Source organism: Homarus americanus, unplaced genomic scaffold, assembly GCF_018991925.1.
Source record: "Homarus americanus isolate GMGI-L3 unplaced genomic scaffold, GMGI_Hamer_2.0 scaffold58551, whole genome shotgun sequence".
NCBI classification, from domain to species: domain Eukaryota; kingdom Metazoa; phylum Arthropoda; class Malacostraca; order Decapoda; family Nephropidae; genus Homarus; species Homarus americanus.
The window spans coordinates 35,651-52,949 of record NW_024748653.1 but is presented as its reverse complement, the minus strand read 5'-3'; the positions used below and the strand labels follow the sequence as shown (position 1 = coordinate 52,949).

General features: G+C 46.0%; 1 protein-coding gene across 1 annotated transcript; it reads left to right on the top strand.

Annotated features, from left to right (window-relative positions):
* Positions 1-597: 597 nt before the first annotated feature.
* LOC121880383 (bone morphogenetic protein 3-like) lies at positions 598-15,155 on the top strand (the record flags this gene model as incomplete). The annotated part of the gene is made up of 5 exons (XM_042387542.1): positions 598-666; positions 10,536-10,884; positions 11,824-11,990; positions 14,222-14,443; positions 14,973-15,155. Coding segments are annotated over exons 1-5 (990 nt in total), but the record flags the coding sequence as incomplete, so codon positions are not given.
* Between the last annotated feature and the right edge of the window lie 2,144 nt (positions 15,156-17,299).

Here is a 17,299-nt window from a genome sequence, read left to right as displayed (position 1 = left end):
AAAGCTTGGTGGAAAGTTGACTAATAGGAGAGAAAGCTTGGTGAAAGTTAAGCTGATACTGGATGTAAACTTGGGAGAGGCGGGAAAAGTTAAGCTGGTGTTTGAGGTGTGGCAGCTCTACCTTCATGAGGCAAGGGAGAAGGGGAAGGGGGGAGGGAAAAGGAGGAAGGGAGGAGAAAGGAGAATGAGGAAGAGGAGGGAAGGAAGAGAGGAGGAAAAGGGAAGGAAGAGAAGGAAAGAGGAGGGGAAGGCATGGGGGAAGGAAGGAAGGGAAGGAGAAGGGGGGAAGGGGGGAAGAGGGAGATGGAAGGGAGAATGAAGGAGGGAGAAGGGGAGGGAGGGAGAATGAGGGAGGGAGAAGGGAGGGGAGGGAGAATGAGGAGGGAGAAGGGGGGAGGGGGGAAGAGAGATGGAAGGGAGAATGAGGGAGGGAGAAGGGGGTGGGCCAAGGCTGTCAATTACGATTTACGGCAGAATATTGGTGATGTTTTTGGTTGAGGCTACGATACCCAATGGAGTATCTGACGGTCGATAGAGGTTACGATATTCGACTGAGTATTGAAGAGTATTCAACATTGGGTGGAGGTTTACAATACGATGGAATATTCAGGAGTATTCGACAGTCAACAGAGGTCCCGATATTCGACATCTGATTCCGATATTCAAGTGAGTTCTCAAGACAAATCGACACTCGACCAAGATTACGAGACTCGAAAGCAGTTACGGCATAATACTGGAACATCAAAATAGTGTGTGTCGACCTAACAGTGTGATTGTCACAGGACACAGGTGTGGAGAGGGGCACACCTGTGACGGGGAATGAGGTTAATTAATGTTATGTCCTACACACCTGCCTCTCCATGATGGCTACCTGGAGTTTGTTGACAGTTTGTTCCTTTGTCTGTGTCTGCTGTCTGTGTCTGCCAGTCTGTGTCTGCCAGTCTGTCTGCTTGTATGTTATGTGTAAATCTGTTTGTGTCTGTCTCTGTATATCTGTCAGTGTGTCCGTCTGTCTCCTTGTTTGTCTGTCTATACTTGTCTATTCCTCTCTTTTTCTCTCTCTCTCTTCATACCATCATAAAATACCTAAGACTTCAACCCTAATAGATTTAAATTCATTAATATAACACCACCAACACAACACTATTAACAACACCATTAATATAACACCATTAACATAACACCATTAACACTATCAACAACATCAACACTAATTAATACCATTACCACCACCAACACCATTACCACCATCAACACCATTACCACTCAACTATTAACACCACCAACACCATTAACACTACCCATTAACACTATCAACACCATCAACACCATTAGAGCAATTATTTCATTATACCGGGAAATAAATTCCATTATCTCTTGTCATTCGCCTGTCCGCCCGTCCATCAGTCCGTCCAATTAAACACGTAGTCATAATTAGCCCGAACATAATTACCACGCAGGTAGTGTCCGTTAGCGGACAGGTGTCACCTTACCTATGGAGAGAAAAGAAATACAAGTTATTATTTTTTTTCTATGATTTTTTTTTTTTTTGTTCTGGGTTTTGTAATATAAGACGTAAAGATGTTTATGTGTGTGTGTGTGTGTGTGTGTGTGTGTGTGTGTATGTGTGTGTGTGTGTGTGTGTGTGTGTGTGGTTCACCAATCATTGTCCTGTAAAGATGGTAAGAGAATGAAGAGGAGGTGAAGTAAAGAGGGCAAATAAGTAGGTAGAACATGATAAGAAGGAAGGAAGGAAGGAAGGAAGGAGAAGGAAGGAAGGAAGGAAAGAAGGTTAAGAGAATTATAGCAGGAGGGTGTATAATAAAGATAGAAAATGAGATAATGATAAAAAAATATGATGATGATGATGAGATAGTTGGGGTAGGAGAAATATGATGAAGAGAAAAGAAGGAAAAAGTAGAGAAATGTCACGAGAGGAGGAGATAATGAGAGAGTGTAGAGAAGGAAGAGATAATGAGAGAGTAGAGAAGGAGGAGATAATGAGAGAGTGTAGAGAAGAGGAGATAATGAGAGAGTGTAGAGAAGGAGGAGATAATGAGAGAGTGTAGAGAAGAGGAGATAATGATGAGAGTGTAGAGAAGGAGGAGATAATGAGAGTGTAGAGAAGGAGGAGATAATGAGAGAGTGTAGAGAAGGAGGAGATAATGAGAGTGTAGAGAAGGAGGAGATAATGAGAGAGTGTAGAGAAGGAGGAGATAATGATGAGAGTGTAGAGAAGGTGGGTATAATGATGAGAGTGTAGAGAAGGAGGATAATGAGAGAGTGTAGAGAAGGAGGAGATAATGAGAGAGTGTAGAGAAGAGGAGATAATGATGAGAGGTAGAGAAGGAGGAGATAATGAGAGTGTAGAGAAGGAGGAGATAATGATGAGAGTGTAGAGAAGGAGGAGATAATGAGAGAGTGTAGAGAAGGAGGATAATGATGAGAGGTAGAGAAGGAGGAGATAATGATGAGAGTGAGAAGGAGGAGATAATGAGAGTGTAGAGAAGGAGGAGATAATGAGAGAGTGTAGAAGGAGGAGATAATGATGAGAGTGTAGAGAAGGAGGAGATAATGAGAGTGTAGAGAAGGAGGAGATAATGATGAGAGTGTAGAGAAGGAGGAGATAATGAGAGAGTGTAGAGAGGAGGAGATAATGAGAGAGTGTAGAGAAGGAGGAGTAATGATGAGAGTGTAGAGAAGGAGGGAGATAATGAGAGAGGTGTAGAGAAGGAGGAGATAATGAGAGTGTAGAGAAGGAGGAGATATGAGAGTGTAGAGAAGGAGGAGATAATGAGAGAGTGAAGGAGGAGATAATGAGAGAGTGTAGAGAAGGAGAGATAATGATGAGAGGTAAAGAAGGAGGAGATAATGAGAGTAGAGAAGGAGGAGATAATGAGAGAGTGTAGAGAAGGAGGAGATAATGAGAGAGTGTAGAGAAGAGATAATGATGAGTGTAGAGAAGGAGGAGATAATGAGAGTGTAGAGAAGGAGGAGATATGAGAGAAGAGAAGGAGGAGATAATGATGAGAGTGTAGAGAAGGAGGAGATAATGAGAGAGTGTAGAGAAGGAGGAGATAATGAGAGAGTGTAGAGAAGGAGGAGATAATGAGAGAGTGTAGAGAAGGAGGAGATAATGAGAGAGTGTAGAGAAGGAGGAGATAATGATGAGAGGTAGAGAAGAGGAGATAATGAGAGAGTGTAGAGAAGGAGGATAATGAGAGAGTGTAGAGAAGGAGGAGATAATGAGAGAGTGTAGAGAAGGAGGAGATAATGAGAGAGTGTAGAGAAGGAGGAGATTGAGAGTGTAGAAGGAGAGATAATATGAGAGTGTAGAGAAGGAGGAGATAATGAGAGAGTGTAGAGAAGGAGGAGATAATGATGAGAGTGTAGAGAAGGAGGAGATAATAAGAGAGAGTGTAGAGAAGGAGGAGATAATGATGAGAGGTAAAGAAGGAGGAGATAATGATGAGAGGAGAAGGAGGAGATAATGAGAGAGTGTAGAGTAGGAGGAGATAATGATGAGAGGTAGAGAAGGAGGAGATAATGATGAGAGTGTAGAGAAGGAGGAGATAATGAGAGAGTGTAGAGAAGGAGGAGATAATGAGAGAGGTAGAGAAGGAGGAGATAATGATGAGAGGAGAAGGAGGAGATAATGAGGGAGAGTGTAGAGAAGGAGGAGATAATGAGAGAGTGTAGAGAAGGAGGAGATAATGATGAGAGTAGAGAAGGAGGAGATAATAGAGAGAGTGGAGAAGGAGGAAAGGAGATAATGATGAGAGGTAGAGAGAAGGAGGAGATAATGAGAGAGTGTAGAGAAGGAGGAGATAATGAGAGAGTGAGGGAGAAGGAGATAAATGAGAGTGTAGAGAAGGAGGAGATAATGAGAGTGTAGAGAAGGAGGAGATATGAGAGAGTGAGAGAAGGAGGAGATAGAGAGAGTGTAGAGAAGGAGGAGATAATGAGAGAGTAGAGAAGGAGGAGATAATGAGAGAGGTAGAGAAGGAGATAAGGAGAGAGAGTGTAGAGAAGGAGGAGATAATGAGAGAGTGAGAAGGAGAAGAGAAGGAGAGATGAGAGTAAAGATAAATGAGGAGTGTAGAGGAATAAGGAGAGAGTAGAGTAATGAGGAGATAGAGAAGGAGAATAGAGAAGAGAATGATGAGAGTGTAGGAGAAGGAGGGAGATAATGAGAGTGTAGAGAAGGAGGAGATGTAGAGAGTGAAGAAGGTGAGATAATGAGAGAGTGTAGAGAAGGAGGAAGATAATAGAGAAAGTGTAGGAAGGAGGGAGATATGAGAGAGGTAGAGAGATGAGGAGATAATGAGAGAGGAGAGATAATGAGAGAGTGTAGAGAAGGAGGAGATGAGAGTGTAGAGAAGGAGGAGATAATGAGAGTGTAGAGAAGGAGGAGATAATGATGAGTGTAGAGAAGGAGGAGATATGAGAGGGGAAGGAATGGAGAATGATGAGGAGGTAGAGAATGGGGAAGGGAGATAATGAGAGAGTAGAGAAGGAGGAGATAAAAGAGAAGTGGGGAGAAGGAGGAGAATGAGAGAGGTAGAGAAGAGGAGATAGTAAGAGAGTAGAAGGAGGAGAGTAAGAGAAGGGGAGAAGGAGAGAGAAGGAGAGAGTAGAGAAGGAGGAGATAATGAGAGAGTAGAGAAGGAGGAGATAATGAGAGAGTGTAGAGAAGGAGGAGAGAATGAGAGAGAGTGTAGGAGAAGGAGGAGATAATGAGAGAGAGTAGAGAAGGAGGAGATAATGAGAGAGAGTAGAGAAGGAGGAGATAATGAGAGAGTGTAGAGAAGGAGGAGATAATGAGAGAGTGTAGAGAAGGAGGAGATAATGAGAGAGTGTAGAGAAGGGGAGGAGATAATGAGAGAGGAGAAGGAGGAGATAATGAGAGTGTAGAGAAGGAGGAGAATGAGAGAGTGAGAAGGAGGAGATAATGAGAGGTAGAGAAGGAGGAGATAATGAGAGAGTGTAGAGAAGGAGGAGAGAATGATGAGAGGTAGAGAAGGAGGAGAGAGTAGAGAAGGGAGGGAGAGAGGGAGGAGAGAAGGAGGAGAGAGTAGGAGGAGGAGAGAGAGAGAGAAGGAGGAGAGAGTAGAGAAGGAGGGAGAGAGTAGGAGAAGGAGAGAGGTAGAGGAGAAGGAGAGAGAAGGAGGAGGAGAGAGTAGAGAAGAAGGAGAGAGAGAGAAGGAGTGAGAGAGTAGAGAAGAAGGAGAGTAGAGGAGTGAGAGAGTAGAGAAGGAGTGAGAGAGCAGAGAAGGAGGGAGGAGAGAGAGAGAAGGAGGAGTAGGAGAGTAGAGAAGGAGGAGAGAGAGAGGAGAAGGAGGAGAGAGTAGAGAAGGAGTGAGAGAGTAGAGAAGGGAGAGGAGAGAGTAGAGGAGGAGAGGAGAAGTAGGAAGGAGGAGGAGGAGAGTAGAGAAGAAGGAGGAGGAGAGAGAGAAGGAGGAGAGAGAGAAGGAGGGAGTGAGAGAGTAGAGGAAGGAGGAGGAGAGAGTAGAGAAGGAGGAGGAGAGAGAAGGAGGAGGGGAGAGAGAAGGAGGAGAGAGTAGAGAAGGAGGAGAGAGAGAGAAGAGGAGGGGAGAGGAGAAGGGAGGGGAGATAGAAGGAGGAGAGAGAGTAGAGAAGAAGTGAGAGAGAGGGGAAGGGAGGAGAGAGTAGAGAGGAGGAGAGAGAGAGAAGGAGGGAGGAGAGAGAGAAGGAGGGGAGAGAGTAGAGAAGTGAGAGAGTAGAGGAGTGGGGAGAGAGTAGAGAAGGAGGAGTGGGAGAGAGAGAGGAGGGAGAGAGGGAGGAGGGAGAGTAGAGAAGGAGGAGAGAAGGAGAGATGAGGAGGGAGAGAGAGAGAAGGAGGAGTGAGAGAGTAGAGAAGGAGGAGGAGAGAGTAGAGAAGGAGGAGGGGAGAGAGAAGGAGGAGGAGAGAGAGAGAAGGAGGAGGAGAGGGAGGAAGAAGGAGAGAGAGAGGAGTGGAGAGAGCAGAGAAGGAGGAGGAGAGAGTAGGAGAAGGAGGAGGAGAGAGAGAGGAGGAGTGGAGAGAGTAGAGAAGGAGGAGGGAGAGTAGAGAAGGAGGAGAGAGTAGAGAAGGAGGATTGGAGAGAGAGAGAAGGAGGAGGAGAGAGTAGAGAAGGAGGGTGTGAGAGAGTAGAGAAGGAGGAGAGAGGAAAGGAGAGAGGGAGAATAGAGAAGGAGGAGGAGAGTAGAGAAGGAGTGAGAGAGAGAGGAGTGGGAGAGAGAGAGAAGGAGGAGTGAGAGAGAGAGAAGAAGGGAGAGAGTAGAGGAGGGAGAGAGAGAGAAGGAGAGAGAGAAGGAGGAGGAGAGAGAGAGAAGGAGGAGGAGAGAGTAGAGAAGAAGTGAGAGAGGAGAGAGGAGAGTAGAGAAGGAGGAGGAGAAAGTAGAGAAGGAGGAGGAGAGAGTAGAGAAGGAGGAGGAGAGAGTAGAGAAGGAGGAAAAGAGTAGAGGAGTGAGAGAGTAGAGAAGGAGGATTGAGAGAGTAGAGAAGGAGGGGAGGAGAGTAGAGAAGGAGTGGAGAGAGAGAGGAAGGAGGAGCGAGAGAGAGAGAAGGAGGGAGGAGAGAGAGAAGGAGGAGGAGAGAGTAGAGAAGGAGAGGTGAGAGAGAGAAGGAGGAGGAGAGAGGAGTGGGAGAGTAGAGGAGGAGAGAGTAGAGAAGGAGGAGGAGAGTAGAGAAGGAGGAGGAGAGAGTAGAGAAGGAGGAGTGGAGAGGAGAGGAGGAGGAGAGAGTAGAGAGGAGAGAGAGGAGAAGAGGAGTAGAGAGTAGAGAAGGAGGAGGAGAGAGTAGAGAAGAGGGAGAGAGAGGAGAAGGAGGGAAGATTAGGAGAAGGAGGAGGGGAGAGCAGAGAAGGAGGAGGAGAGTAGAGAAGAAGTGAGGGAGAGAGAAGGAGGAGGTAGAGTAGAGAAGGGGAGAGAGTAGGAGAAGGAGGAGGAGAGAGTAGAGAAGAGGAGGAGAGAGTAGAGAAGGAGGAGTGAGAGAGTAGGAGAAGAAGGAGGAGAGAATAGAGAAGGAGGAGGAGAGAGAGAAAGAGGAGGAGAGAGAGTAGAGAAGAAGGAGGAGAGAAGAAGTGGGAGAGAGTAGAGGAAGAGGAGAGAGTAGAGAAGGAGGAGGAGAGGAGAGAGAAGGAGGAGAGAGTAGAGGAGAAGAGAGTAGAGAAGGAGGAGGAGAGAGAGAAGAAGGGAGTAGAGAAGGAGGAGAGAGTAGAGAAGGAGAGAGTAGGAGAAGGAGGAGGAGAGAGTAGAGAAGGAGGGAGAGAGTAGAGAGAAGGAGGAGAGAGTAGAGAGGAGGAGGAGAGAGAGAGAAGGAGGAGGAGAGAGGAGAAGGAGAGAGAGAGAAGGAGGAGGAGAGAGAGAAGAGAAGGAGAGAGAGTAGAGAAGGAGGGGGAGAGAGAGAGGAGAAGGAGGAGAGAGTAGAGGAGAAGGAGGAGAGAGTAGGAGAAGGAGGAGAGTAGAGAAGGAGGAGGAGAGAGTAGAGAAGGAGAGGAGAGAGTAGAGAAGGAGGAGGAGAAAGTAGAGAAGGAGGAGGAGAGAGTAGAGAAGGAGGGAGAGGAGAAGGAGGAGAGAGTAGAGAAGGGAGGAGAGAGAAGAGAAGGAGGAGGGAGAGAGTAGAGAAGGAGTGAGAGAGTAGAGAAGGAGGAGGAGAGAGTAGAGAAGGAGGAGTGAGAGAGGGGAGGAGGAGAGTAGAGGAGTGAGAGAGTAGAGAAGGAGGGAGGAGAGAGTAGAGAAGGAGGGAGGAGAGAGTAGAGAAGGGGTGAGAGAGTAGAGAAGGAGGAGAGAGTAGAGAAGGAGGGAGGAGAGAGTAGAGAAGGAGTGAGAGAGAAGAGAAGGAGGAGAGAGAGAGGAGAAGGAGGGGAGAGTAGAGAAGGGGAGGAGGGGAGAGAGAAGGAGGAGGAGAGTAGAGAAGGAGAAGGAGAGAGTAGAGAAGGAGGAGAGAGTAGAGGAGGAGGGAGAGAGAGAAGGAGTGAGAGAGTAGGAAAAGGAGGAGAGTAGAGAAGGAGGAGGAGAGAGTAGAGAAGGAGGGAGAGAGAGAGAAGAAGTGGGAGAGAGAGAGGAGAAGGAGGAGAGAGTAGAGAAGGAGGGAGGGAGAGAGAGAAGGAGTGGAGAGAGTAGAGGAGGAGGGAGGGAGAAGGAGGAGGAGAGAGTAGAGAAGGAGGAGTGGAGAGAGTAGAGAAGGAGGAGAGAGAGAGAGAAGGAGGAGGAGAGAGAGAAGGAGGGAGAGAGAGAAGAAGGAGTGGGAGAGTAGAGAAGGAGGAGGAGAGGTAGAGAAGGAGGAGAGAGGAGAAGGAGGAGGAGAAGGAGGAGAGAGTAGAGAAGGAGGAGAGAGTAGAGGAGGAGAGAGTAGAGAAGGAGAGGAGAGAGTAGAGAAGGAGGAGTGAGAGAGTAGAGAAGGAGGGTAGGAGAGAGAGAGGAGAAGGAGGAGAGAGAGGAGAAGGAGGAGGAGAGAGAGGAGGAGAGAGTAGAGAAGGAGGAGAGAAAGAGGAGGAGAGAGTAGAGGAGGGGAGTAGGAGAAGAGGAGGGAGAGAGTAGAGGAGTGAGAGAGTAGAGAAGGAGGAGGAGAGAGTAGGAGAAGGAGGGAGGAGAGAGAGAGAGGAGGAGTGAGAGAGAGAAGGAGGAGAGAGAGAGGAGTGGGAGAGAGAGAAGGAGGAGGAGAGAGGAGAAGGAGGAGGAGAGAGTAGAGGAGTGAGAGAGTAGAGAAGGAGGAGGAGAGAGAGAGAAGGAGAGGAGAGAGAGAAGGAGTGAGAGAGTAGAGGGAGGAGAGAGTAGGAGAAGGAGAGGAGAGAGTAGAAGGAGGAGGAGGAGAGAGTAGAGGAGGAGAGTAGAGAAGGAGGAGGAGAGAGAGAGAAGGGAGGAGAGAGTAGGAGAAGGAGGAGAGAGTAGAGGAGTGAGAGAGTAGAGAAGGAGGAGGGAGAGAGTAGAGAAGGAGTGAGAGTAGGTGAGGAGGAGAGTAGAGAAGGAGGAGAGAGAGGAGAAGGAGGAGGAGAGAGTAGAGGAGAAGGAGGAGAGGAGAGAGAGAGAAGGAGGAGTGAGAGAGTAGAGAAGGAGGAGTGAGAGAGTAGAGAAGGAGGAGTGAGAGAGTAGAGAAGGAGGAGTGAGAAAGTAGAGGAGAAGGAGGAGTGAGAGAGTGGAGGAGGGGGTGGAGTGAGAGAGTAGAGAAACAGGAGGAGTGAGAGAGTAGTGACGAGGAGGAGTAGGAGAGAGTGTTGTGTTAACCTCGATAAGAATGTAAGTGGACCTTAAAACTACTTAACCAGAGAGTTGTAAACTTATAATCGAGTCACTCAACTTATGGGCAGGCGGAATTCTACTTAGGACAAATCTTCTACTTAAAGGTTCCATTAGTATAGAGTTGCTTATAATCCCAAGTGTTAAGTAAAAAAGTTAATCCCAAGGGAAATGTTTGATCTGTGTTAGATAAAATAGTTTAATGAACACAAGACAAAGAATTGTTCCTCAGCTTCGTTATTCTTCACTTAAAAAAATTACGTTAAGAATAGCCACCCCAGCTTTTATTTATGCTGAGATTAACCACCCTATTGTTAACCTAACCTAGCCTAACCTTTCCTAATCTAACTCTATCCTATCCTATCCCAACCTAACCTAACTTGACCCCTGCCCCAGGTTGCGTTAGGGTGTTTAATCATTAAGTGAACTAAACCAGGGCATGGGGGCTAATCTTCAAGTGATGAAAATGTTCCTTGAACATTGGTCAGTTCAGGTCAAGCGGAAGATTAAGCTGACCAAGACTGGCCAACACAGTGTCTTAAGAATTGTTTGGTGATGAGTGGTGGACGACGGCTGCCGTCTACACATAGGCAAACTTATCGTACTGCTTCACTGAATCCAAATAAAACACATTGATATGAAGAAATTCGTAATTCTTTATGTTGTGTATGAGGGAGGAAGGGAAATGGAAATCAATAAGAGGGAAAAATTTGGAGAAGGAAGGAGAGGAAGTGGAAGCAAGGAGAGGCTTATATTTGTAAACAAATTCTGAAATATCATTGTTATTCCTGTAATAGTGTATGCCAGGCAGCTGTGACCAGAAGGAAAATCTCTCGGTGGGTCAGTTATTCAGTGAGCCGGGAGAGATTTTCATAAAACTGACAAAATGTTAAAAAAACTGTGAAGGTTGTCTGCTGATAATTGAATTGTACACACACACACACACACACACACACACACACACACGAGTTGCATTTCAGAGAGTGGGTTGTCGCCATTACAGGAAATAGTATGCATCAGGCCAGGTATGCCTGAACAATCCACACACACACTTCCGCTCCTGAGTCGCGTACACTGAGTACCTTCCCTGACTCACCTCACCATGCAGGTAGAGATAAGACCCAAGAGAGGGACTTAGAATCAGGATGCCTCTGTCGTAACTCCTGAAGTATCACAGACTACAACAGTTTCCTTCACTGCTCTCCCTGCCAGGTCCTCCGCAAGTGATTATTGAAGGAGTTTTAATACTAATATCAACATTTATTAAGGTAATTTATGTTGGTGTTATTCTGCAGGAGGTTGAGGTGACGCGGGCTGTGAGGGAGGCAATGGGTGGCGACGGTGAAGGGAGGATAGAGGAGCGTGGGCGAGTAGGCGTGAGGGTGGAGGAACTACGTCGTGGGCGTTATGTCGGGCGTGAGTGGGTGGAAGGGAGCCACTTGTCCAAGACTCCGCCCCTGCTGCTGGTGTACAGTAGTGACCCCGCCATCCTAGATCTGGCCGCCCTGGGGGTCTCCGCCCTCAACTTCTCCCACATCCGCACCCCCCACCCACACCCCAAGAACGCCCACAGAAACCCCGCCCACGGCAAGGGTGGCCACTACAAGCGCTACACCAGGGAGGCGGACCTGAGCTCCCAGTCACGTGAGTATAACGCGTGTTGTTCACTTTTGTGGTGGGGGTATACTGTGTGCACCATGGTATACTGTGTGCACCATGGCATACTGTGTGCACCATGGCATACTGTGTGCACCATGACATACTGTGTGCACCATGACACACTGTGTGCACCATGACACACTGTGTGCACCATGACATACTGTGTGCACCATGGCATACTGTGTGCAGCATGACATACTGTGTGCACCATGACACACTGTGTGCACCATGACATACTGTGTGCACCATGGTATACTGTGTGCACCATGACATACTGTGTGCACCAAGGCATACTGTGTGCACCATGACATATTGTGTGCACCATGACACACTGTGTGCACCATGCCATACTGTGTGCACCATGGCATACTGTGTGCACCATGACACACTGTGTGCACCATGACACACAGTGTGCACCATGACATACTGTGTGCACCATGACGTACTATGTGCACCATGGCATACTGTGTGCACCATGACATACTGTGTTCACCATGACATACTATGTGCACCATGGCATACTGTGTGCACCATGACATTCTGTGTGCACCATGGCATACTGTGTGCACCATGACATACTGTGTGCACTATGGCATACTGTGTGTACCATGACAATGTGTGCACCATGACATACTGTGTGCTCCATGACATCACTTTTACTGTGCACCATGATTTAATCTGTGTGCACCGCGACTTATACTATGTGCACCTTGACATACTGTGTACACCATCACTTATAATACTATATTAATCCTTAAGGCCTTACTTACACCACCTGTTGAGATATATACAGTAATTGTTAACTGGTATAATCTACCATTTATAATAATAATTAAGTAATAATACCTGTACTTATAATATTTACACTAATTATATTATTATTAGTTATTATTGTTGTTGTTGTTGTTAACTCGTGTATTACAGGCGATAAGAGATCACTGGAGGACCCATGGGAGGACGTGGAGATGCTGGAGACGGGCGTGGGTGGCCTGGGAGGGAACGCCCACACCCACGCTATCCTCACCAACGAGCTGCCCCTTGACACCCACCATAACGCCCTCACCCACGCCCGCATGCCCCTCCTGCCCCAGGTATGTTGTGATGACGTCACGGTGTTGAGAGTACAGTTGTTGTGTTATACTATAAAGTAATACAGTCATTACGAGAGATAACTTTTGGCTGTATTGCATTTATACTTTTTTTCTCGAAACTTTGAACCTGTATATGAGTAGCATCATTACCCGGTACTAACCTAACCTAACCTAATTGAGGTATACCCACGTTATGACAATAAAAAACGCCTTTAATGAAACAATTTTTTTTTACCATAGGTGAACTAATTTTCATCATATTATATTAATAAAAGCAATATAACATCCTTAGTTGCCACACACACACACACACACACACACAAACTAAATTGGAAACCACACGTCAGTGAAGTTGTCAAAGCCTCCAGTTTCCGTCTCCACCTGCTCCGCCGACTCAAGTCCCTCGGAGTTCCTGCACACGAGCTCCTCAGTATATACACAACATTCATACTTCCCAAGCTCACCTATGCCTCCCCCACCTGGTCTTCCTCCCTAAATGCCACACAACGTAAACACCTAGAAAAAGTGCAAAAGAGGGCATGCAAAATTATTCTCTCCCCTTCCTACTCCACATATCAAGAAGCGCTCAACACACTGACCCTTTCGACTCTCACTGACCATCACCACGACCTCATCTGCAAATTTGGTAAGAAGCTTCTACACCATCCCCGACACCGGCTCCTACTACCACCTGACATCCCCTGTCCGAGAATTGCTGTTCGACACCACAACCGCATCCAGCCCATACGTGCACGAACTGATCGCTATAAGAACAGCCCAGTCCCAACCATTGTAAAAATTATCAATAACATGTAATAAATCAGTGTATTCACTCCCGGTAAACACTGCTCCTTACACTGTCACTATGTTGAAATGAACTGTAGTTTGAGCTGATCCCCATCTAAGTTATTATATGTCTTATTTGTGTCACTTATGTTACTTGTATATTATTTGTAATTCGTAACCCATTCCCCAAATATGTAACTGTATATTTTCAGCCTTCTGGCTGCCAAGCTCTTTCAATAAACCGTTAATTATTATTATTATTATTATTATTACACGCGCGCGCGCTTGCATTTTCACTACGTCTGTGGCTGTTGCATTTCATTGACCTCACCAAGGCATTCCATCTCCAGTAGTCGACCACAATTTAATCATCAACAAAGCTATCGACCTCGGGTTTCAGAGAAGTCTTATACCATGGCTTACAGATTTCCTCAGTGACCGACGCCAAGCTGTACGCTTCCGAGGGGCTGTCTCCACCTTTCAGTCACTTACCTGTGGCGTCCCCCAAGGCACCAAGATGGGACCACTATGCTTCCTTATGCTTATCAATGATGCCCTAAGAGAAGCCCCTGCTCGCTGGAAATATGTCGACGACTCCACCACTGGGATCAGTGTGAACAACTCGGCTCCCGACTACACCGCCCTCCAGAATACTATATTGAACAGTCTCCAAAATTGGGTCACCATCCATACCAAGACCAAAGGGCTGCACATCAACCTCTCCTCTAACCTCCCACCTCCCTCCATTACATTGGTCCCTAACACAGTCCAGGTTGTGGACTCCAAGGTTTTCGGTGTCACTATAGATAACAAAATCAATTGGAAACCACACGTCAGTGAGGTTGTCAAATCCTCCAGTTTTCGTCTCCACCTCCTCCGTCGTCTCAAGTCCCTCGGAGTTCCTGCACCCGAGCTCCTCGGCGCTTACTCAACATTCATACTTCCCAAGCTCACCTATGCTTCCCTTACCTGGTCTTCCCCCCTAAATCCTACAAAACGGAAACACCTAGAAAAAGTGCAGAAAAGGGCATGAAAGATTATTCTCTCCTCTTCCGACTCCACATATCAAGAAGCACTCAACACACTGACCCTCTCGGCTCTCTCTGATCTTTACCATGACCTCATCTACAAATGTAGGGAAAAGTTTCTGCGCCACCCTCGACACCGGCTCCTGCTTCCATCCGAGATCCCTCTCAGCCAATCCTATTTTTGCACTGTTACTATTTAGAAATGCCCTGTAGTATATGACCTGCTCCCCACCCAGATATTAAAATATCATATTTATATCACTTACGTCACCTGTATATTATTTGTTAATCAAGTGACCCATCCCCCAGTTATATAACTGTATATTTTCAGCTTTTGGGCTGCAATGCTCTTTCAATAACCCATTCATAATTATAATTATTATAATTATTATTATTATTATTGTTAACCCCCTTCAGGAGGTGGAGAGGGAAGAGGAGCGGGAGGAACGCCGTCAGCGTCGCCTTCAGCGTAAACAACGACGCCGAGGCAGAAAGGACAACCTTATTCCGCTGCCCAAGAACTACTCCAAGACCAAGTGGGGCGAAGATACGCGCCTCAAGAACGATCGGCGGCGCAGGCGAAGGAGGAGGAGGCGCAGGAACCGTCGCCTGCCTGAGGAGTGGATGGCCGTGGCTCAGGTGAGGTGGATGACTGGATGATTGTGACAGGTAAGGTGGATGACTGGATGATTGTGACAGGTGAGGTGGATGACTGGATGATTGTGACAGCTGAGGTACATGACGATATTTGTAGCTGAGGTGAGCTGGATGACTGTTACATGTGAGATGGATGACTGGATGAGTGATTATTTGATGATTAGGTAATTGGATGGTTGAGTTGCTGGATGATTGAATGAATGAAATGACTGGATGAGCGGTTGAGTGAATAAACGGATGATTGGATGATGTTCTCAAAGATTCTTACATGAAAATTTTCCTCCTAGATATATAAACGTATTTAACTGGCTGACTCAGAGCAAAGACTAAGAACGAAATTTCCTAAAATGGCTTCAGTCCGAAATCCAGGATGGTAGAAAACGTAAACTCAGCAGCTGACGACTGACCAACACGCCCGCCTCCTAGCGTCTTGTACACCAACTAACTACAGCGTTTTTATAATTACCAAGTCTATCTATTTATGTCTCACCTTGTTTCCCCCGGTCAACAGAACACACTGAGCAACGAGGCCAACTCCCTGGGCTCGTCTGGGCTGGCAGTCGGGGCGCGGGCCTGTGAGAGACACAAACTAGGGGTAAACTTCAAGGACCTGGGATGGGATCGTTTCATCGTGGCTCCCTCCTCCTTCGACGCCTTCTTCTGCGCTGGCGTGTGTCCCAACCCGCTCACCAAGGTCAGTGTTGTTGTTATTTATTATTGTTGTTGTAACTCTTTTTACCTCCTCAGGGATTCACAAAATTTCTGGGACCCAATATTTTTTTCTCGCGGTTGGAGAGGTAAGACTGTATCTCTTTGGTTGGTGTAAGTTAATAGCACAGATCTTACGTCCAATGATGGTGCCGGAAATTACACTTGAAAATGCCTTAACTAGATGATAATAATAGGTTATTGATGATGATAGGTTATTGATGATGATGAGAGGTTATTGATGATGATGATGGATTATTGATGATGATGATAATGAAAACGATGATGATGATGAAGGTGATGAATATGGTAATATAAATATTTTTGTTGGTGTGAGTTTATAATTACTGATGACATTGATGAAGAGTGAGGGAGGGAGGTAGTGTTTTTTTTTGTAGAGAAAGGAGGGGTGAAAGAAGATTAGCGGTGGAGGAAGGAAGTTAGAGTAAGGAAATTGAAAAAAAAAAATAGGAGGGGGTAAGAGAGGGCGGGCTGACCGCCTAGCTAAGTTAATAGTGTAAAGCCCCGTCCACACGATCGAACAGTGCCCGGTGGACTTTGCCCGTTTACCAGGCAAAGCCTGTGTGTCGTCGTACACACGGAGGTGCTGGTTGGCAGCAGTCACACTCTGCCGCTGGTAGCTAGTAGGAGGTCAGCAGTAGCTGCTGCGGTACGATCACCATGGTGTGTCGCAGGACAGTAAAATCGAAGACTAAAGCGCTGTGTATAATAATTGCTACAGTGTGCAAAAAGAAGAAAAAACAGAAAAGGGAATGGTGCAAGGAATGGTTATCTCAACGAAAAGTTAAGGGAAGTCATGCCACGATTTTACGTGAACTGCAAGGTGAACATGAGAAAGACTTCACTAACTACATGAGAATGGACCCCAACACCTTCTATAGATTTCTCGCTAAATTGGAACCATACATAAAAAAACAAGATACCATTATGAGGCAGAGCATATCTCCAGAGGCTCGTCTAGAGGCTACGCTCATATTTCTTTCAACTGGGTGCTCCTACACGTCGCTTCAGTATACAACGAGGATATCAAAACAAAGTTTGTCTACCATAATACCTGCAACTTGTCAAGCCATATATGAAGTACTCAAGGAGGATTACTTGCAGCTGAGATTTGTAGTATACATAGTTATTCAATTTTGACGGTCACGAGAGGTTCCCATGGTAACACATGTCTTATTATGTGATATAGTAGGCTTAGAAGGGTTTCCGGTTTTTATCGATTATTAATGAAAATAACATGGTTTTTGTAAAAGGGGATAACCCTCCATACACATGATACATGATGGACCTGTTTAGGACACAAGATTGCTTCCAAAACGGTATAGACAACTTATTATACACTGTATTTAACATAATTACATACTCCCTAGCGTATGTAGTCTTAAATTAAATATCTGAAGACCCACTCCAAACAATAAAGACATGTAAACCAAACCAACATGCATATTCGTCAATAAAAATAAAATACTAGAGTATGTTTTAACAACAGTTATCACTGTTTGCCACTAATGACGCATCGATAGTTATAATAAGTACGCGTGTCCAACACCCTCATTCAATAAATGACCCTTACATTATAGTCGTTGAGGAGGAAAGCCTACCTAGTTTCCCCAGATAAAGGATCTCATAAATAAGCTTCTGAGCATGTATTTTATTTTCACCGCTCATCTGTCGAAGATCGTTAGCAACAACCTGACCAAAATCAGTCTGCATCATTTATAATATTTTCGGAGGAAGATAATGACTGCAGGTGGTGGAGGGCCTCTTTCAGGATATTATCAGCATCGTCAGAAACCCTTTTGGTCGATCGTTTACTTGTTGACGGTGTGGGTGAGGGTTCACGAGTATTCGATTCTGCAGCCGAACGATAGACAGTCGGCGTAGCCATACGAGAGACGGTAGGCGTGGGTGAACCAGTGACAGTGGCTGGTGGATTATCATCAAGTCCCAGCAGTAGCGGATCGTTGAATATCTATAAATAAAAAAAAATACACAAGCCCTTTGTTAATAGTGACACACAAAAATATATACATACATATGACGTACAATACACAGAGAGACAGAACGCTTGCATACGTACCACGTGATCAGAATGTACCTCAGACATCT